The sequence below is a fragment of the Bos taurus genome, chromosome 5 (assembly GCF_002263795.3).
Source record: "Bos taurus isolate L1 Dominette 01449 registration number 42190680 breed Hereford chromosome 5, ARS-UCD2.0, whole genome shotgun sequence".
NCBI lineage: Eukaryota > Metazoa > Chordata > Mammalia > Artiodactyla > Bovidae > Bos > Bos taurus.
In genome coordinates this window covers 47,454,063-47,475,550 of record NC_037332.1, presented here as the reverse complement: position 1 = coordinate 47,475,550, position 21,488 = coordinate 47,454,063, and the positions used below count along the sequence as shown (strand labels likewise).

At 43.9% G+C, this 21,488-nt stretch overlaps 1 protein-coding gene and 1 long non-coding RNA gene across 8 annotated transcripts in view; one reads left to right on the top strand and one right to left on the bottom strand.

Annotated features, from left to right (window-relative positions):
• Positions 1-268: 268 nt before the first annotated feature.
• Positions 269-21,488, bottom strand: part of GRIP1 (glutamate receptor interacting protein 1) — a 309,369-nt gene continuing 288,149 nt past the window's right edge. For all 6 annotated transcript variants that reach the window (XM_024992486.2, XM_059886942.1, XM_059886943.1 and 3 more), the window contains 2 exons: positions 3,589-3,735; positions 269-1,528 (listed from right to left, as the gene is read on the bottom strand). In XM_024992486.2, coding sequence (XP_024848254.1) covers positions 1,301-1,528; positions 3,589-3,735 — 375 coding nt within the window. In that variant the 3' untranslated portion in view covers positions 269-1,300. The remainder of the gene's footprint in view (positions 1,529-3,588; positions 3,736-21,488) is intronic.
• On the top strand, positions 11,136-20,916 carry LOC132345288 (uncharacterized). Of its 2 annotated transcripts, none has more exons than XR_009494519.1 (4): positions 11,136-14,048; positions 15,538-15,738; positions 19,267-19,386; positions 20,584-20,916. It is a non-coding gene; the product is annotated as an uncharacterized lncRNA (long non-coding RNA). The 2 variants fall into 2 exon arrangements; XR_009494520.1 differs by having other exon boundaries at positions 19,267-20,416.

Here is a 21,488-nt window from a genome sequence, read left to right as displayed (position 1 = left end):
TTCTGAAATATGATTGAAATAATATATTTCTTTGCACAGAAACAAAAGGTGAACTTTTTCCTTAAACAAAGGACACAGTGTTCAGATGCTTTGCTTAAGCAGTTGTTTTAATTATTGACCAAAATAAAAATGTTTGGAAAATAATTTTTCAGTATGGAGATTCTACAATCAATATACAGATCTATTATTTTTTAATATTCACCAAATAACAGTTATTAGTGTAACTATTCAAAATATCTGAACAAATGAAAACAGTTGCTGACAGACATTAAAAGCAACCGTCACAGTTTATTGCTTTGGGGGATGGTAATAATTGGCAATGCATTTCGTGAAAATGTATTTACAATTTCAGTCAGTGGCATGGCTCAGAACAAAAGACAGTCCAGAGTCATTTACGTACATGTGCTGTACACCCCTCAGTATAACCAGTTTTCAAAACATGTCAAGCAATATGAGTTTCATTTGCCTATCCTTAAGATAAACCTCATTTTAATAGACTCTTCATTCTCTCTTAAATTCTTAGTCTTGAATTTTAAAAATAAGATAATTTAACTAATTCTCAGTGTTACTAAACACCCTAATTCATTACCAGAGAGTTTTCAGCTATTAAAAAAATGTGTCCTTAAAAAAAAAAAAACCAAAAAAACAGGTCACAAGACATATCCTGTTTGATCATTTGTTGCATAGGGAATAGCATACATCTTAGTTAAAATCATTCCTATACTTGGGCAAAACATTTACCACCACCTATTATGGTCTCCTGCGTGCACCGTTGCTGAAACGTAAGATAATTTATACCTGTACCCCTCCCATAGCAGCAGTCCCAGCAGTTCACTAGGCTAGTTCTAGCAGAGCCAGCTTTATGAAAAGCCTTGTCAGTTAAATTCTTAACATGAATAACTTTGTAGTAAGAAACTGATTTCAAAGTGAATTAAGGAAATTATTTTAGAGAATATTTTCAAACAGACATTTCTCTTTTTAAAAAGGAACAGGGAGATGGACTTGTGAAAAAAATGTCCTCTGATGTTAACTGTAGAGAGGGGTGGCCTGTTTTTCTTTTTCTCTACCATTGGATTTGGCAGGGGATTGCCTGTCATATACCATAGTGATCACTAACAAAGAAGCCTCTTCAACTTGAAAAGGGAAGTGAACATGAGCCATGAGAGATTTAAAAGACCCCTGTGCTTGCGGTTAATGCCACGCGATTATCTGTGCTTCAGATGTCACAGAAATCTTAAAGGGATTTGTTTTTTAGCACCATGTAGATATTGTCTTTTGTCCCACTTTATAAGAAGCGTTGCTATAGTGTATTAGTGGGTTCTCGTATCTCCAAATTACCACCGTGGCTCGGCTGTTGGAAAAAAGCACTGTTCTGTTCACTCCATTCTCCTCCTGGTAGAGTGTGTTCTAAGGACTTCTGTGAAGCCAGGGGGTTTCTACTAATAACCAGGTCCAGCTTATTACCAGATTCCGCTATGAGGGGTACGACGAGGCAGCAGTCAAAGTCTCTCGTTCGGACATGATTAACCTGAAATGGCAAGAAGCACCACGGTAAATTATTGTTACAGATAGAATTCCCAGAACCCAGAGTAACATTTCAGATATAACAGGTTGATAAGAGTCTTGAAAGTGCTTAAATGAGCACTCTGTACAGAGAGTCTATCCCAGCCCTGAGCACACTATAAGAGGGGTATAAGCTTACTTATTCTCTGCTACTAAACTGTAAGGCCCTTGATGGCAGGCAGCAGGGACACATCTAACATCCCCAAGCTGAGCAAATAGCCTTACTCATGGCAGGTGCTCCAAAGTGCTGTCATCCCCAATTTACGGATGAGGAAAGTGAGGCACATAATGGTTAGGAGAAGTGCCCAAGACCAGCAGTTGGTAAGTGGTCCAGAGAGGATGTTGGTGAGTGATCCAGCAAAGATGTGATCTCAGGCAGTCTGGCTGATTCCGAAGTTTGTGCTGTGTTTTGTTTTTTGTTTTCTTTCTTTAAAAAAATTTTTGGCTGCACCCTGCAGGATGTGGGATCTTAGCTCCCAGACCAGGCATTGAACCCATGCTCCCTGCCTTGGAAGGCAGAGTCTTAACCAGTAGACTGCTGGGGAAGTCCCCCACAACTCGTGCTCTTGATGATACTGAACTACCTCTCTCAGTAGTTCTCATGATCCCACCCCCTTCTGAGCTTGTACGTGTGCTCATCTTCTTTCATGTTTCCTTATTCTTCCCACCCCCACCCCAAGTTTAAAAATCATCTCCATGCTGCTTCCTTCCATTCCTTGACTTTTCATTCTCTCTCCCATTTTCTCAGTTTGGGACCTGACCATTATATTGTACTGTTGTTTAGTTGCTAAGTCATGTCTGACTACCGTTAGTTCTCTTTCTTACTAGAAATCCACCCTAGGCAACTTTATCCAAATCCATGTGTTCAGTATCCCAAATCTTTAGTTTTGTCTCTAACATCTCTCTTTAGCAACAAATGCAAACTGTAGGCTGCGTTACAGACTGTCCACCAGGATGCACAGAGGCATTAAAGGCTCAGGTCTGGCACAAGTGTCTTACCCTTACCTCCTGGTCTCCTTTCCTGTGATCCTCCCCTTCTTCACCCTACAGCAGTCCACCTATGACATAATTGTATTGTCTTTCTGAATTATGAAATATATCATTCTGCTTAAGAAATTAATATACCTCCAGAATAAAGTCTTAAAAGCTTGGCATTCAATGCCCTTCACAATTCTGAGTCCAGTCTGCTTTTATAGCCTCATCTTCCACAAAAGTAGGTATATCTCTAATTTACAGAGGTCAAATCATTTGTCCATCGTTATTTACTCAACAAATACTGGAGTATCTATGGAAAACGAAACTGTTCCATATTCTTAGGATAAGTCTAATTGTTATATTGCCATGGTAAAAAGATCATCAGAATTGGTTTTAAAACTGTCTAATGAATCAGTGTAAACTTGCTTTGGTGAACATGTGTGTAAAAGCCAGCCAGCAGAGCAGCCTCATGCTTTGAAAGTCAGCTATTTAGGGACAAACTCATTCTATTTGAATACACGTTCAAGACTGATGGCAACCCTTCTCCTGTTCCTGCAAAATGCTCTTCCTGAAAACTGGACATAAGATCCAGGAATTTGCTTTCCTCAGTAAAACCAAACCTGATCATGATATTACTCCATTAAGTAAAAACGGTTCAGCTTTTGGATTTTAGATACTGTGTGAGATGAGATATCAAACACTGCAAAATGGGAAATGGGAGAATAAGGTACTAGCATGGCAGTCCACCCCAGTTTTCTTGCCTGGAGGATCCCATGGACAGAGGAGCCTGGTGGGCTGTAGTCCACAGGGTTGCAAAGAGACTGACATGAAGCAACAGCACGCACACATGCCTATTCTCAAGTTTAGAATCTGCCGGGGAATGTATTCAGGGAAACACGCTGTTTCAGTAACTGGTAAATTCTACTAAGGGAAAAAGTGTCTATGCTCTCTAGGAGGGCCTCTGATCTGGTCTTGAGGCAAAGGAGGATGTGTGAGCACTGGTCAAATAAGACTTTAAAGAGTTAGATAAAATTTCATCTGAGGTCTTACCTGTAAGAGCCTATCGTAGGGCTTTAGCCCACCAAGATCTCCTGGCCCAGCTGGGCGAATATTTTTGACATAGACTCCTTTCTCCAGCAAGCCATCTGCTACACTGAATCCGAAGTCCTCCATGTCAGAGCCCTTGTACAGGGTCACCTGGAAGGTGAGAGAATGTGAGACGGGGGCGGCGGGGGGCGGTATTTAGGTAGGTTGAGGACGAAGCATCTTTTCAAACTAATTTCAGTAACATAATAGATTAGGCAGCTCCCCCCACCCCCCCAGTCTTGGCAGTAGTGGTAAAGAATCCACCTGCCAATGCAGGAGACTTGGGTTCAATCCCTGGGTCAGGAAGGTCCTCAGAGGAGGAAATGGCAACCCACTCTATTGCCTGGAAAACCACATGGACAGAGGAGCCTGGCAGGGTACAGTCCATGGGGTCGCAAAGCAGCAGCCATGACTGAGCATAGCACACACACACACACACACACACCCAATTGTGAAGATTTTTCTATTCTTCAAGAACATCCTTGGAATTTCCAAAGTCCCACTCAGAACTGGAAAAGGAGGAGACATGCTGGAGAGATTTTTTTTTAAAAACTTGGAATCATCAGGTGTATACAGGTGAGAATTTCTCAGGGGCATGTTCTTGTCTCTGTTCTGGAGCAACCCCAGGTGTTGGGAGAAGCCAGAGTTAGCCCTTTGCAGCTGGATATTAGGACTAAGCCAAAGACCTTTCCTTCCTGCTCACCATGCCTGGCGCTGTGCTGGGTACAGCGCTCAGCATATCCTCTGCCTCTAAGCAAGAGCCAGGAAGCCCATCATTGTATCTTCTCTGGTATTCTAATCAGTGCTTCAGTACTGTAGGCAAAAAATATTGTGAAAGGGAGAGAGGCCAAGATAGCAGAGTAGAAAGACCCTGAGCTCACTTCCTCTCACGAGCACACCAAAATCACACCTATCTGGGGAACAACCATCGACGAACTAGAACATACCAGGAAATACCTACAACTAAAGGCAAAGGAACCACAATGAGATGAGGGCTTGGCGGGTAGGGTGGACTGGTGATATAATCAAATCCCATCCCCCCTGGGTGGGCAACCCACAAACTGGAGAATAATTATACTGCAGAGGTTCTACCGGAGTGAGCATTCTGAGCCCCACAGTCTGGCTCCCCAGCCCAAGGTCCAGCATCAGAAGGATAAGCCCCCAGAACATTTGGCTTTGAAACCCAGTGGGGCTTAACTGCAGGAGCCCCACAGGATTGGGGGGAACATAGACTTCACTCTGATGCACACAAAAATCCCATGCACACCAAGGGTGCACACAAAATCCCATGCATACCAAGACCAGAACAAAAGCATCCATTTGACAGAAGGCTAAGCCAGACCTGCCTGCTGGTCTTGAAAAGTTTCCTGGAGAGGCGGGAGCTTGGCTTACCCTGGGTACATGGACATGGATGGCAGACATACTGAGGAATATTCAGCCACGTGAACACTCCTGGTGGCTGCCGTACTGAATCATTAGCACCAAGACCTGGCCTCACCCACAGACTATAGGCTCCAGGGCTGGGGCAAGTGCATGCTTGGCCACTCAGTCATGTCCAATTCTTTGCAACTGGATGGACTGTAGCCTCCAGGTTCCTCTCTCCATGGGATTTTCCAGGCAAGAACACTGAAGTGGGTTGCCATTTCCTCCTCCAGATCTTCCCGATCCAGGGATCAAACCCATGTCTCCTGTGTCTTGTGTTGGCAGGTGGATTCTTTACCACTAGTGCCACCTGGGAAGCCCCCAGACTGGGATGCTTCAGGGCGAACAATGACCTGGGCAGGGACACAGCCCTGCCCATTAGCAGGCAGGCTGCCTAACTTCTTAAGGCCCAAAGCCACCTCTGGACTCACCCCAAGACAGGGGCCTTGCCACTGGAGAGCCAAGACCCAGGTCCACTCACCAGTGGACAGGCTTAGGCTTTCTCTTCAGGAAGCCTGCACAGGCCTCCAGATGAGCCTCACCCACCAGGGGACAGACACCAGAAGCCCGAAAACTATGATCCCACAACGCAAGCTGGACCCTACCCCGGTGCCAGCTGAGCCCTGGCCCTGCCCACTAGCAGGCCAATGCACCCTTCTGGATACCACGAACTTCATAGCTGTATTGGGAAACTCCCCACCCTCCTTCTGACCCCCTAAATCACTGATCTGAAATGAGCTCTGAGGCCCCTGGGCCCTCCAGCCAGACTCTAGGAACCAGCTCTGCCTACTAGTAGTCCAGCACTAACCCCAGGATCTGACTTCACCTGTCAGTGGGTGGGCAACAGCCCGAGTCTTTGGGACCCTGTATCTGCCCACCAGTGAGCCAGCACCACCTCCAAGGCCTCCCAGGGTTGCACAATCAACCAACTGGTAACCTGGCCCAACTAAACAGTACAAACAGCATCTGCATAGGGCAGGGCATGTCAACCAACCAAGCCTACTAGACTGCCTGCATGATCAGCCCACCACAAAGAAGGACCCTTGGAGCCCTCTTAGGGGGAACCCCTAGAGCATTTAGCTTCAGTGATGAAAGGGGAGTACACGGCTGGGACGCATAGGACGTCTCCTACACAGGGCCACTTGTCCAAGGTTGAGAAATATAACTAATCTGCAATAGACATAAAAATACAAACAGCAACTGAGACAAAATGAGGTGGCAGAAGATTGTGTTTTAGATCAAGGAATAAAATTCCAGGAGAAGAACTAAATAAGTGGAGAAAGATGATCTATCTGAGAAACAGTTCAGAGTAATGATCTTAAAGATGATCAAAGAACTTGGGAGCAGAATAGATGCACAGAGTGAGAAGTTAGAAGTTTTCAATAAACAACTAGAAAATACAAAGAACAACCCAGCAGATGAAGTATACAATAACTAGAATGAAAAATACACTAGAAGGAATTAATAACAGACATTTGAAGAATAGTTAACACCTATTCTTCTGAAACTATTCCAAAAAATTACAGAGGAAGAAACAATTCCAAACACATTCTGTGAGGCCACCATCACCCTGATACCAAAACCAGACAAAGATATCACAAAAAAAGAAAAATACAGGCAGATATCACTGGTGAACATAGATGCAGAAAATTATCAACAAAATATTGGCAAACTCAATACACTAAAAGGATCATACACCATGATCAAGTGGGATTTATCCCAGGGATGGAAGGATTTTTCAGTATCCACAAATCAATCAGTGTGACATTACATTAACAAAGGATAAAAAGCATATGATCATCTCAGCAGGCACAGAAACACTTTTGATAAAAATTTTTATAAAAATTGATAAAAATTCAACATTCAAAGAAAAAAACTTAACAAAACTTTAAAAAGAAATAAAATTCAACATCCATTTATATTTTAAAAGTCTTCAGAAAATGGGCATAGATGGACCCTACCTCAACATAATAAAAGCAATATATGACAAACCCACGGCTAACATCATATTCAATGGTGAAAAGCTAACAGCATTCCCTCTGAGAACGGGAACAAAACAAGGATGCCTACTCTTGCCACTTTTATTCAACATAGTTTTGGAAGTCCTAGCAATCAGAGAAGAAAAACAAAGGGAATCCCAATTGGAAAGGAAAAAGTAAAACTCACTGTTTGCATGTGATATACATAGAAAAATCCTAAAAATGACATTAGAAAAGTACAAGAGCTCATCAATGACTTTGATAAAATTGCAGGATTCAAAATTAACATTCGGAAATCTGTTTTATTTTTGTATACTAACAATGAACTATCAGAAAGAGATATTAAGGAAACAATCCCATTTACCATCACATCAAAAAGGAATAAAATACCTAAGAATAAACTTACCCATGGAGGCAAAAAACCTGTACTCTGAAAACTACAAGACACTGATCAAAGAAACTGAGGAGGACACAAATAGATGAAAAGATATACCATGTTCTTGGCTTGGAGGAATCAATATTGTGAAAATGACCACAGTACCCAAGGCAATCTACCAATTTAATACGATTCTTATCAAATTACCAATGGCATTTTTCACAGAACTAGTAGAAAAAATTTTTAATTTGTATGGAAACACAAAAGACCAAAAATAGTTAAAACAAGCTTGGGAGGAAAACATAGGCAAAACACTCTCTAACATAAATCACAGCAGGATCCTCTATGACCCACCTCCCAGAGTAATGGAAATAAAAGCAAAAATAAATGGGACTTAATTAAACTTAAAAGCTTTTGCACAATGAAGGAAACTATAAGCAAGGTGAAAAGACAGCCTTCAGAATGGGAGAAAACAATAGCAAATGAAGCAACTGACAAAGAATTAATCTCAAAAATATACAAGCAGCTCATGCAGCTCAATTCCAGAAAAATAAATGACCCAATCAAAAAATGGGTCAAAGAACTAAACAGACATTTCTCCAAAGAAGACATACAGATGGCTAGCAAACACATGAAAAGATGCTCAACATCACTCATTATCAGAGAAATGCAAATCAAAACCACAATGAGGTACTATCTCATGCCAGTCAGAATGGCTGCCATCCAAAAGTCTACAAACCATATATGCTAGAGAGGGTGCAGAGAAAAAGGAACCCTCTTACACTGTTGGTGGGAATGCAAACTAGTACAGCCACTATGGAGAACAGTGTGGAGATTCCTTAAAAAACTGAAAACTAGAACTGCCATATGACCCAGCAATCCCACTGCTGGGCATACACACCGAGGAAACCAGAATTGAAAGAGACACGTGTACCCCAATGTTCATCGCAGCACTGTTTACAATAGCCAGGACAGGGAAGCAACCTAGATGTCCATCAGCAGATGAATGGATAAGAAAGCTGTGGTACATATACACAATGGAGTATTACTCAGCCATTAAAAAGAATACATTTGAATCAGTTCTAATGAGGTGGATGAAACTGGAGCCTATTATACAGAGTGAAGTAAATCAGAAAAACACCAGTACAATATCAGATCAGATCAGATCAGTTGCTCAGTCGTGTCCGACTCTTTGCGACCCCATGAATCACAGCACGCCAGGCCTCCCTGTCCATCACCAACTCCCGGAGTTCACTGAGACTCAGTGAATGATGAGTGATGCCATCCAGCCATCTCATCCTCTGTTGTCCCCTTCTCCTCTTGCCCCCAATCCCTCCTAGCATCAGAGTCTTTTCCAATGAGTCAACTCTTTGCATGAGGTGGCCAAAGTACTGGAGTTTCAGCTTCAGCATCAGTCCTTCCAAAGAACACCCAGGGCTGATCTCCTTCAGAATGGACTGGTTGGATCTCCTTGCAGTCCAAGGGACTCTCAAGAGCCTTCTCCAACACCACATTCAAAAGCATCAATTCTTCGGCGCTCAGCCTTCTTCACAGTCCAACTCTCACATCCATACATGACCACAGGAAAAACCATAGCCTTGACTAGACGAACCTTTGTTGGCAAAGTACTGTCTCTGCTTTTGAATATGCTATCTAAGTTGGTCATAACTTTGCTTCCAAGGAGTAAGTGTCTTTTAATTTCATGACTGCAGTCACCATCTGCAGTGATTTTGGAGCCCAAAAAAATAGTCTGACACTGTTTCCACTGTTTCCCCATCTATTTCCCATGAAGTGATGGGACCGGATGCCGTGAGCTTCGTTTTCTGAATGTTGAGCTTTAAGAAGTCTTAGAAGACCTAGAAGTACTCCTTTAAGGAACACCCTCCCCTGGGGCCCGGCTTGAGTAGCTCCCTCACTCCCTTCCTTGGGTCTGGTTTCGCAATTCCAGCCGTTCACCCTTCTCAGCTCTGGGCCTCAGCCTGTTCCCCCTGCATTAAGGCCAGTGCCACCAGCTAAAGTTTTCCCCACCCCCCAGGCCTCCTTCTGACCACCCACAAGAGATAGTCTGAGGGTCACAAGTTCATCAAATGTGTACTGAGTCTTTCCATGTTCTGAGCACAGTTCCAAGTGCTGAGAAACAGCAGTGAGAGGGGGGCAGAGAGAGAAGAGGTTGCCTTCCAGAGGGAAACACATTCATGTGTCATGTCCACTGAGACCCACTGTGCTGGACACCAGCCAATGTGCTCAGCAAGACACACTCATTTAACAATGTGACGGCTTTTTTTAGTAAGGTTTGCTGCACACCCTCTGCAACAACCAATGCACATATCAAGCAATGACTGGGGTTTGCTTTTTAACTCTTGATTATTTTAAAATGCCCTGAAAGAGGAAATGGCAACCCACCGCAGGATTCTCATCTGAAAAATTTCATGAACAGAACAGTCAGGTGGGCTACAGTCTATGGGAATGCAAAGAATTTGGCACGCCTGAGCGACTGAGCATATTTTAAAATGTATATTTCTTTTAACACACATCATACCCGAAATACATTCTTGCAAAGGAGTAAAACAATTTAGAACTATATAGGGCAAAATGTGAAGATTAGTACTCTCCAAGCAGGAGAGTATTATTCTTCTATACCCAGTTATTTCACTTCAGAGAGGTATGGAATGTTGAAGGAAATGCAAAGTGGTCATTTGTGGATTTTTATGTCACTGGGCAGAGAACTAAAATATCATGCTGGCTGGGTCAAGTCTAATCACCAGGCAGTCTCGGTGGTTTCTGCCATATTGGAGGTGAGGAAATTCAAGCTCGCCCACAGTCACAGAGGTACTGAATAGTGGGGGCACGTCTGTCTGACTCCAGCCACTCAACTGTTATATTCTAATGCCACTCAAGTGCCTTATTTCATAGATTCTAAGATGTACTTTTTTTTTTTTCTTCATGTTTTCAGTTCTCTGAAATCAGGCCATGTTTTATAGGCAGGGGTATCTTAGGTCCTATGAAATAGGGTATACCAACATCTCACCCCACCTGCGTATTTCCCACAATACACTAGAAGGAAAGGGGCCAGAATTTTGTTACATCTTTGCTTTATGAGAAAGAAAAAAGCCCTGTCTTGCCAGTTAAAGGGTGGTTGGTCCTGAACAGATGCATCGCCATCTCTCAGAATGGTGTGAAAATGCAAAGTCTTGAACCCCACTCTGAACTGCTGTCTGCCAAGTTCTAAGCACACTGAAATTTGCTCTCCGTGGTACTTCACACACCAGAGGGGCTAGTACATGTTCTGAAAAGGAAATGAGGGGACTAATACCACTTCATTTAAAATTGTGTTTCTTACCCATCTTGCAGGATTGTTAGGGTCAAGTCAGATATCATCACTGGATGGTAAACTCATGATGGGTGTGCTTAATTGCTATATCTTTTTTTCACTGCTATATCCTCAGCCCTTCAAATAGTACCCAGCACACTGTAGGTTCACCTGGACTTTACGATGTGCTAGATGGGTAAGAAACACAATTTTAACTGAAGTAGTGTATGTGAAGTTTTAAGACCTGATATTAGCGGAAGGATCACTTTTGTGGCACTCACTTATACAATGAGAAAATCCTACCTGACTATAAAGAGGTGCGTGTATTAGCAAAGTCCAGTCCCCACATTTGACATGTACCTTAATGATGCACGCGTGCTCAGTTGCCAAGTCGTGTCCTGACTCTTGCGACCCCCAAGGACTGTAGTCCATGAGGCTCCTCTGTCTGTGCCATTACCCAGGCAAGAATACAGGAGTGGGTCAGATGATCCATGGGGAGAGAATGATCCATGAATGAGAGAACATCCCCTCACCCAAAGCCAAAGTCATCAGGAGGGGAGGATATGTTTTTGTTGGTAACCTGGGCTCAGATAAAGGCCTGAGGGGAGATGTGGGAGATGTTCACCCTGCAAGTTCCTTGAGGGGGGCAAGGATCCTTGTTTTGTTTACTGATATATCCCAAACTCCTTAAATCCCAAACTCCTGCTACATTGTAGAGCTAGTATTTTGTTGAATAGATGAAGTGACTGGTTCTGACACACCATGTGGTTGAGTTTGGAAACTAGTCAGAACTGGCCATGATGTGCTGTGTGTGTGAATGGAGAGGGATTTAATTCTGAGGGTCAGGCCGCGCCCTGCCTCCATGGCTCCAGGGCCATGCTGGAAATGAGCAAGGCACAAAGCTGCAGGGTGGCTGGGACTGGGCAGGACAAAGCTCCACAGTGACATCATGTGGTCATGAGAGGGAGAGCACCTATGACATTGGAGCCAGGTCTGTCTGCCGTCCCTTTGAGATGAGGAAGCCCCAGTCTTGTACAGGGAGTAGGGTGGGATGTGTGTGCTAAATCGCTTCAGTCGTGTCTGACTCTTTGCACCCTCATGGACTGTAGCCCACCAGGCTCCTCTGACCACGGGATTCTCCAGGCAAGAATACTGGAGTGGGTTGCCATCCCTCCTCCAGTGGATCTTCCCCATTCAGGGATTGAACCTGCGTCTCTTATGTCTTCTGCATTGGTAGGCGGGTTCTTTACTATGAGCACCATCTGGGAAGCTCCAGGGTGGAATGTAGGGTTCTCCAACTTGAGATGCAGGACTTCTTGCTAATAAGGCTGTGGGACTTGTGTGAGTAGATTAAAAAGCAAACTGGATGCTACTTTTTCTACCAAGTTTGTGGAGTAGATCATACAGTTTGTACAAGAAAGGCAAAATGAATGCCAGTTCTTTCCTTTCATTTTTAAAATAGGGAATTAGTGGACTAAATATTTCCAGTGGTGTCCCAAGGAGGTTTTTTCCAGTGGGGAGGGGAATGACCTTTTAAAAGTACATTATCAGTATGAATCTATGCTATGCTATGCTATGCTAAGTCACTTCAGTCGTGTCTGACTCTGTGTGACCCCATAGATGGTAGCCTACCAGGCTCCCCTGTCCCTGGGATTCTCCAGGCAAGAACACTGGAGTGGGTTGCCATTTCCTTCTACAATGCATGAAAGTGAAAAGTGAAAATGAAGTCGCTCAGTCGTGTCCGACTATTAGCAACCCCATGGACTGCAGCCTACCAGGCTCCTCCGTCCATGGGATTTTCCAGGCAAGAGTACTGGAGTGGGGTGCCATTGCCTTCTCCGATATGAATCTATGGGTCCTTTTATATATAATGTGTTACAATCAACAGCAACATTCTTTTGCAAGCTCAAGTTTCCTCATTTTTGGCCAAGTGGAGTCCTTCATGTTGATGTCGTGTTGATATCATTATATGACCCACTTGCTCTGATAACTTCTCTGCTTTTTGGCACAAGATATCACAGACTAATAGAAGCAACAGTTAGAACACCAGGCATGGAACAACAGGCTGGTTCCAAATTGAGAAAGAGTACGTCAAGGCTGTATATTGTCACCCTGCTTATTTAACTTATATGCAGAGTACATCATGCAAAACGCTGGCTGGCTGAAGCACAAGCTGGTATCGATTGCCACGAGAAATATCAACAACCTCAGATATGCAGATGACACCACCCTTATGGCAGAAAGCAAAGAAGAACTAAAGAGTCGCTCGATGAAGGTGAAAGAGAATGAAAAAGCTGGCTTAAAACTCAACATTCAAAAAATGAAGATCATGGCATCCAATCCCATCACTTCATGACAAATAGATGGAGAAACAATGGAAACAGTGACAGACTTTATTTTGGGGGGCTCCAAAATCACTGCAGATGGTGACTGCAGCCATGAAATTTAAAGACGCTCCTTGGAAGAAAAGCTATGACAAACCTAGACAGATATTTAAAAGCAGAGACATTATTTTGTTGACAAAGGTTTGTATAGTCCAATCTATGGTTTTTTTCTGAGTAATCATGTATGGATGTGAGAGTTGGACCATAAAGAAAGCTGAGTGTCAAAGAATTGATGCTTTTGAACTGTGGTGTTGGAGAAGACTCTTGAGAGTCCCTTGGACTGCAAGGAGGTCAAACCAGTCAATCCTAAAAGAAATAAGTCCTGAATATTCATTGGAAGGACTGATGCTGAAGCTGAAACTCCACTACTTTGGCCACGTTTTGTGAAGAACTGACTCACTGGAAAAGACCCTGATGCTGGGAAAGATTGAGACCATGAGGAGAAGGGGACGACAGAGGATGAGATGGTTGGATGGCATCACTGACTCAGTGGACATGAGGTCCATTGAGTTTGAGCAAACTCAAACAATGGAGTTTGAGCAAGCTCCAGGAGTTGGTGATGGACAGGGAAGCCTGGCGTGCTGCAGTCTATGGGGTCACAAAGAGTCGGCCACGACCGCAACTGAACTGAACTGATCATAGACTCGAGCTTCCTGGTGGCTCAGCAATAGACAATCCACCTACAATGCAGGAGATGGGGGTTCAATCCCTTTGTAGGGAAGATCCCCTGGAGGAGGGCATGGCAACCCACTCCAGTATTCCTTCCTGGAGAATCCCATGGACAGAAGAGCCTGGTAGGCTACAGTCCATGGGATCGCCCAGAGTCCGACACAACTGAAGCCACTGAGCACACAGGCACCTCATGGACTCACCATGGATACTTCCTGCCTCGACTGGAGGAAACACTCAGGTTTATTTCTAGGCCCTTTCGTCCTCATGTTCTTTCATTGAAGGTAGGAAGGGGAGGAATCGGGGGAGATGGGTGCAAAGGAGGAGGGGGCGGAGGTGACAAACAGCTAACATGCTTGGTGACAGTCTGTTACTCTTGGGACTCTGTTTACTAGTGTATGAAATGTCTCTACCCCAGGTCCCAGCTTTTGCACCCCTCTTTGGCTCTGTCTGTGGGATTTCTCGCCCTTCTTCTCCCTTTCCACTTTTGTTCCCAGTCATGTTCTCTCCCCAGACAAGCAGCACACCTACGGGGGATGGTGGCACATCTTAGTTATCTCTGTTGCATTAGTAATTAAGCATAGGCTTGGACAGCAGTCCTGTGGACCCTCTGGCTGGTTGCTACGTGGGCTGGCGTTTTCTCTGCAAGCCTCGCCACACTCTTCAGTCATATCTGAATATGAGTCATAAAGCCTATGTTTGCAGTGGACATTAGGAAGCCCACTTCTGTCTTAGCTCTGAGACATGTTTCTCAACACAGTGAACTGGAATCCCTGCAAGGGGGAACATTTGTTGCAGACCTAGAATAATAGTAAAGTTCTTCATTGCTCACCTGGCCTGTGAGTCTTGGGTGTTTACCCCACAGTTATTGAACCCAGAAGGGGTAAAAGGGTAAGTGTCATGAAACACTGCCAACACCAGGCAGTGGGGATACACTAACCACAACGGTAGAAATGGATGCCGACTAGTGCCAGGTTAGCAGATTAGCTCATTAACTGTAAAGCCACAGTTGCTGGCTAAGAGGCTTGGCTCTCCGGAACCTTAGACTTGATGTATCTCTATGGCAAACTCCTCAGGATGAGAGACTAATATATGGTTTAAATCTGAAAGTAATCTGTTTCTCTAGAAAGATTTCCTAAGGTTAGAGGAGACTGAATTTTAATAGCCAATTCTATGATTCTCTTAGAAGTAGCAAAACAACAAAATGAAGCTTTAAAATGATACAGAGGTAAGACTCCAGGAATCAATAATTTCACACAAATAGGACACACTGCTGGCTGGTCTCAAAATCAGCTGCAATAAATTGTGCCATGTGGCTGCTGCTCTCCTGCTTAGCTGCAGACGGGTAGTGCTTACCTCTGATGTATTTCCTGTCCAAAAATAATTCTAAGAATTCCAAGGTTTGAGTTGCATTTCCCGCCCCCCACAGATAAACCCCTTAACCAGGCACTTTCCGGTATATGATTGCTTTGATCTCCCAGCAACTCTGTGTGGCAGAAGCATGCCTTTCCCACTAACGAGGACACTGACCTTTGAACTTGACGAATGGACTTGTCCAGGTGGAATACAGTAAGCCTGAGGATTTCAGTATTAGAGTATCTGACCTCATCTGCTGTGTTCCTTCCACTGAATCATGATTTTTTTTTTTTCCTTACTCTCCTAGCTGGTCAGGCAGTTTTTATCCATTTCCAACGGCCCAACAAACTAAAGATGAATAGTTTATCACATCTGCTGTATTTCTTTTCATCAGAGCTCTTCTGTGTTTTCCCCCAGCATCTGTGCAAACTGCTCCCAGCTGCTCCAGCTCTTTCCGCTCCAGCTCTTCATGCTCCACCCTCACCCAAGAAAATCAAGATTTTTCTTGTAAGGTCTCTATTCCGTGCCAGGCTACCTTGGGGGAATCTGGATTATGAACACAAAGCTAGATTTTTCTGTTCCAAAAGGGCCAACTAGCCTCTTGAAACAACACTCTGGGTAAGGATACAGTTCTACAAAACTCACTGCAATTGTAACCACTTGTTAACACATGCTGCAACTGCCTCTATCCCTCCTGAGAACAGAAGCCTTAACAGGAGGTGCAGGACTTCACCATAATTCAAGTTGAGCTTTCATTGGTATTTCTAAGCAAGTTCATCCACAGGTCTGAATAATGTCCTTGAGGCAAAGAAACGTAGTGCTTGTGTTTTCCGTTTTGAGTCCCATGAAAAGCCTTAGCAGCAGAGCCAGGTCTCTGCACTTGGATTTTAAGGGCAAGTGTGTCTAGTGTCTTGACCATGTCATGGTGAGTGATAGCCACCCCAGAAGCAGTCCCTATGCCCTGGCAGCCAGCCTCCCTGTGGTCAGCCCTTTGCTTGATGGCCCTTAAGGACCAAACCAATACCTGCTTATCAGAGACGGTTCCAGTTTGCCCACAAACCACCGGGTACTTGAGTTTATTCTTCCAGACACCACTGGGGTAACCCTGTTCCTTTAAACTTGACAATTCAAGGCATGAATCGACTTTGAGGACAATCCTATACTACCAGTGGGGCTGGAAGAAAATAATAAAGTATGGATTTTCCAGCTGGTTACCATCAGCTCTGCGCCTGGGCCTTCCCACTTGCCCAGCCAGCACCAAGTCAGCCAAGCTTGACCAAAGACCGTTCCAGCCTGTCAACTCAGGATGGTCTGCTGGCCCTCCCCACACTCGCCCCTGCTCTCTGGCTCCTAGGTGCACTCTGGCTTGGCTCCCCTCCAGCTCTCAACTCAAGTTCCCAGTTCCACCAGCAGCTCACCAACCTCCATAACCTACAGACCCATGTGGGCAAAATGTCGTTGTGTATGTTGAGGGTAGGGGGTTCCCCACACCACCAAACAACTCTGCAACATTAGATGGGTGTCCTCCAGTTCAACTTAATTCTGAAATTATCCACATGGAGGCCACGTCAGATCCCACAGGTTAAGGGTTCCATCCTACAACATTACCCGACCCCTACCCCACCATTTCAGACAATGGTCTTCAGACCCAGGTCGTCCCTCATACCTTTGCCCAACCGGCTGTATCTCAGAGGTTCCAGCAGCCTCCTCCTTGGGTTTGAATAATTTACCAGAGTGGCTCACAAAACTTACCAGATCACCAGTTTATTATAAAATGGTATAATTCAGGAACGCCAGATGGAAGAGATACTTTGGGGAAGGTTTTGTGGAAAGGTTGCGAAACCTCTATGTTCCCTTCAGGCTCTGATCGCAACCCTCCCCAACCCCGTCCCCACATCCCATGTGGTTACCAACCTGGAAGCTCCTGGAGACCCATCCTTTTGGGGCTTTACAGAAGCTTCACTACACAGGAATGACTGTTTAAGCCTCTGGCCATTGGTGATTGATTTCACCTGCAAACCCTCCCTGGAGGTCGGTGGTGGGACTGAAACCTCCAAACTTCTAATCACAGGGCTGGCTCCACTGGCAATCAACCCCCATCCTTAAGTGCATCTAAAAAGCAACTCATTCAGTTCAGCTCAGTCGCTCAGTCGTGTCCCACTGTTTGAGACCCCATGGACTGCAGCACACCAGGCTTCCCTGTCTGTCACCAACTCCCAGAGTCTACTCAAACTTATGTCCATTGAGTTGGTAATGCCATCCAACCATCTCATCCTCTGTCATGCCCTTCTTCTCCTGCCTTCAATCTTTCCCAGCATCTGGGTCTTTTCCAATGAGTCAGCTCTTCGCATCAGGTGGCCAAAGTATTGGAGTTTCAGCTTCAGCATCAGTGCTTCCAGTGAATATTCAGGACTGATTTCCTTTAGGATGGACTGGTTGGATATCCTTGCAGTCCAAGGGACCCTCAAGAGTATTCTCCAACACCATGGTTCAAAAGCATCAATTCTTCAGCACTCAGCTTTCTTTATAGTCCAACTCTCAGCAGTGGCCACAGGACTGGAAAAGGTCAGTTTTCACTCCAATCCCAAAGAAAGTCAATGCCAAAGAATGCTCAAACTACTGCACAGTTGCACTCATCTCACACGCTAGTAAAGTAATGCTCAAAATTCTCCAAGCCAGGCTTCAGCAATATGTGAACCATGAACTTCCAGATGTTCAAGCTGGTTTTAGAAAAGGCAGAGGAACCAGAGATCAAATTGCCAACATCCGCTGGATCATAGAAAAAGCAAGAGAATTCCAGAAAAACATCTATTTCTGCTTTATTGACTATGCCAAAGCCTTTGACTGTGTGGATCACAATAAACTGTGGAAAATTCTTCAAGAGATGGGAATGCCAGTTACCTGACCTGCCTCTTGAGAAACCTGTATGTAGGTCAGGAAGGAACGGTTAGAACTGGACATGGAACAACAGACTGGTTCCAAATAGGAAAAGGAGTACGTCAAGGCTGTGTATTGTCACCCTGCTTATTTAACTTATATGCTGAGTACATCATGAGAAACGCTGGGCTGGAAGAAGCACAGGCTGGAATCAAGATTGCCAGGAGAAATCTCAATAACCTCAGATATGCAGATGACACCACCCTTATGGCAGAAAGTGAAGAAGAACTTAAGAGCCTCTTGATGAAGGTGAAAGAGGAGAGTGAAAAAGTTGGCTTAAAACTCAACATTCAGAAAACAAAGATCATGGCATCCGGTCCCATCACTTCATGGGAAATAGATGGGGAAACAGTGACAGACTTTATTTTTTGGGGTTCCAAAATCACTGCAGATGGTGACTGCAGCCATGAAATTAAAAGACGCTTATTCCTTGGAAGGAAAATTATGACCAACCTAGACAGCATGTTAAAAAGCAGAGACATTACTTTTTTGGCAAAGACCCATCTAGTCAAGGCTATGGTTTTTCCTGTGGTCAGGTATGGATGTGAGAGTTGGACTATAAAGAAAGCTGAGCACCGAAGAATTGATGCTTTTGAACCATGGTGTTGGGGAAGGCTCTTGAGAGTCCCTTGGACTGCAAGGAGATCCAACCAGTCCATTCTAAAGGAGATCAGTCCTGGGTGTTCATTGGAAGGACTGATGTTGAGGCTGAAACTCCAATACTTTGGCCACCTCATGCGAAGAGCTGACTCATTTGAAAAGACCCTGATGCTGGGAAAGATTGAGGGCAGGAGGAGAAGGGGACGACAGAGGATGAGATGGCTGGATGGCATCACCGACTTGGTGGACATGAGTTTGGGTAAACTCTGGAAGTTGGTGATGGACAGGAAGGCCTGGCGTTCTGCGGTTCAGGGGGTCGCAAAGAGTCGGACACTACTGAGCGACTGAACTGAACTGAACTCACATCCATACATGACTCCTGGAAAAACCATAGCTTTGAGTAGATGGACCTTTGTTGGCCAAGTTACAACCCACCAAACTTTCCCTGCACTGAGCACTAACAGTGCTGGTGTGATTTCCTCATTCCGAGGAAGGCTGTGGTTTGGCACTACAAAGGTCCTCGAAAAAGAACGAACTTTGTGCTTCATCTAAGGGGAAGAAAGAGAGCAGCTCTAGGCTAAACCACTATCAATGTGATCCTCACTGCAGCCCTGCCAGACCTCAATAGACATGCAGTGGAGCAGAAGGATGTTGGACGGAGAGCTCCAGCAGGTTTCTTTCCAAGGACCTGGAGAGAAACACAGTGACCCTCAGGGAGTCTCCTCATTTGTAAGTGAACATTCCGTAGATAACAGAATACAATCTATTAATAAACGCATTTGATCACAACAGAGACAAGCAAAGCCATCAGAAGAGGAAGAATGATCCCCAGGCAAGGGCTAGACTTAAGGGAAGTTATTAGCATTTCTGAAGAGGGATGGTGGTGGGTCCTTGACAGAAATGAGGGATCAAAGACTGGGAAATCAGGCACACTGGAACACTGCCTAACAAGCCCGCCTAAGGGTCATCTGAGTCTAAGGTACCGCACCTCTGTTTAACTTAGCATTTCTATGGCTCAGAGCTCAGCCTCTGTAAAAGAGGACGGCAACTTGATGAGAAGAGATAGGATGCAAATAGAGCTCTGTCCCTTAGAGGAGATAAGCTCAAAGGCTTTGCTTGTATTTCACTGTAAGTCATTGAGCAGCTTTCATTTTAACTAGGAAATCTTATTCTGACATTCTTTTTCTCCCCCTCCTTGGACTGATACATATATATTATTTTCTTTATCTTCCCTTTGCACAAATGTTTTTATCCCACTGTTTTATCCTGAGCTAAAAAACTTTTTTTTTTTTCCACACGAGCCAATCATTTGTATATAATTTTGTTTTTTACATTTTTGAGAAATATGTCTTAGAATTACAGACAAGGGAAGCTGATGGAAAAAATCCATTTTAAGGGCTGTCAGGGCTGGATGTCATTGCTCACATAAAATGTACAACCTAAATTCCAACCCTTATTCTACAATTCCACATTGATTGTTAGCTGCCCCTGGTTTTTTTCAGGGAGAGAATATGCTTGTCACACTGACGTGATACACATCCATTTCTCTTTGTAAAGAGGGTGTTATTCCAGTGTACAACTCCATCTGTGGAGACTCTAAAACGGCTGCCTGAATCATCCTTAAGGCTAGGATTCTGAGGAGCTCTCATTTCCTGGGTTTCTGTCACTGCAGAGTTGAGATAAGACTGAAGGTGACTTCACCTGGGAAACGCTATTTGTGAACTCTCTCATGATAATGAGTGATCCAGTCTCTTTCTTGGTAAGTGAGCAAACTGAGGTTCAGAAAAGTGATGTGACTCATGACTGGCAAGTTGTGGCCAAACCTTGGCCTGACAGTTCATTTAATCTTGAGTACCAACTGCAAATATTTGGTGAAGAGTCACATTGAAAATAAGATATGTATTTCCATTTCATATTTCCTCCTAGGGTTCAGCCTGACTTGAGAATATTGGAAAAGACGTGGGCACTAAACACCCAAAATGACACTACTTCCAAGAAGTAAAACAACTTTATGATATAAAGAAGAACAAAAGTACACTCTCAAAACACTCCAATATATTGAAATTGCAAAGTGAACTTGGCTGAGAGAAAAGCTGATGGCAGCAAATGTAGCTATAAGAATAAAGGGGTTCCTTGTGAGTGACTCAAATGTTCAAGAGTCGAGCCATCCGCAGCTATAAATAGCAGAAGATTCTGGAAAATAATTTTAAAAAACTTTCTGTAAAAAACAAAACAGTTGCTTACAATAAAGGAATACAATCTTATTGAAAAACACAAATGACAGGACAAAAGGAAATGATTTTTTTTTAAGTCCAAATGCTCTGAATGTGAATCTATAGAAAAAAGATTTTTGCCTTAAAATATGCAAAAAGAAGTGAAGCTAGAATTTATCTCAGAAATATATTAAGCAGACACTAAAGAATATTTAAGCTTCAGAAGGAAAAGAGGGGTTATCAATGAAATGCAGCTAAGATCACAAGCTCCTTATCTGCAAAGAGAAAAAAAATCTATGATAAGCTAAAATAGTGATACAAAGCAGAATTAATTTTAAAGATAAAATTTAGAAGCTCCAGGGGTAACAATGCAAACTCATTTCCTCTTTGCTCAGCCACTCAGCTGTTGCCTTAGATCTCCCTGACACAAAATAACCACCTCCTGCTAGCAAAACCTACAGGAGTGATTCCCAATCTTCAGGTGCAAAAGATTCCACTAAGGGGTTGTTAAAATGTTGTTTTTTTGCCTCAACTCCCAGAAAATGCTGACCAGGTAAGTCTGGGTTGGGCTTAGGAACCCACATTTTAACAGGCACCCCATGTGATGATGGTAAATGT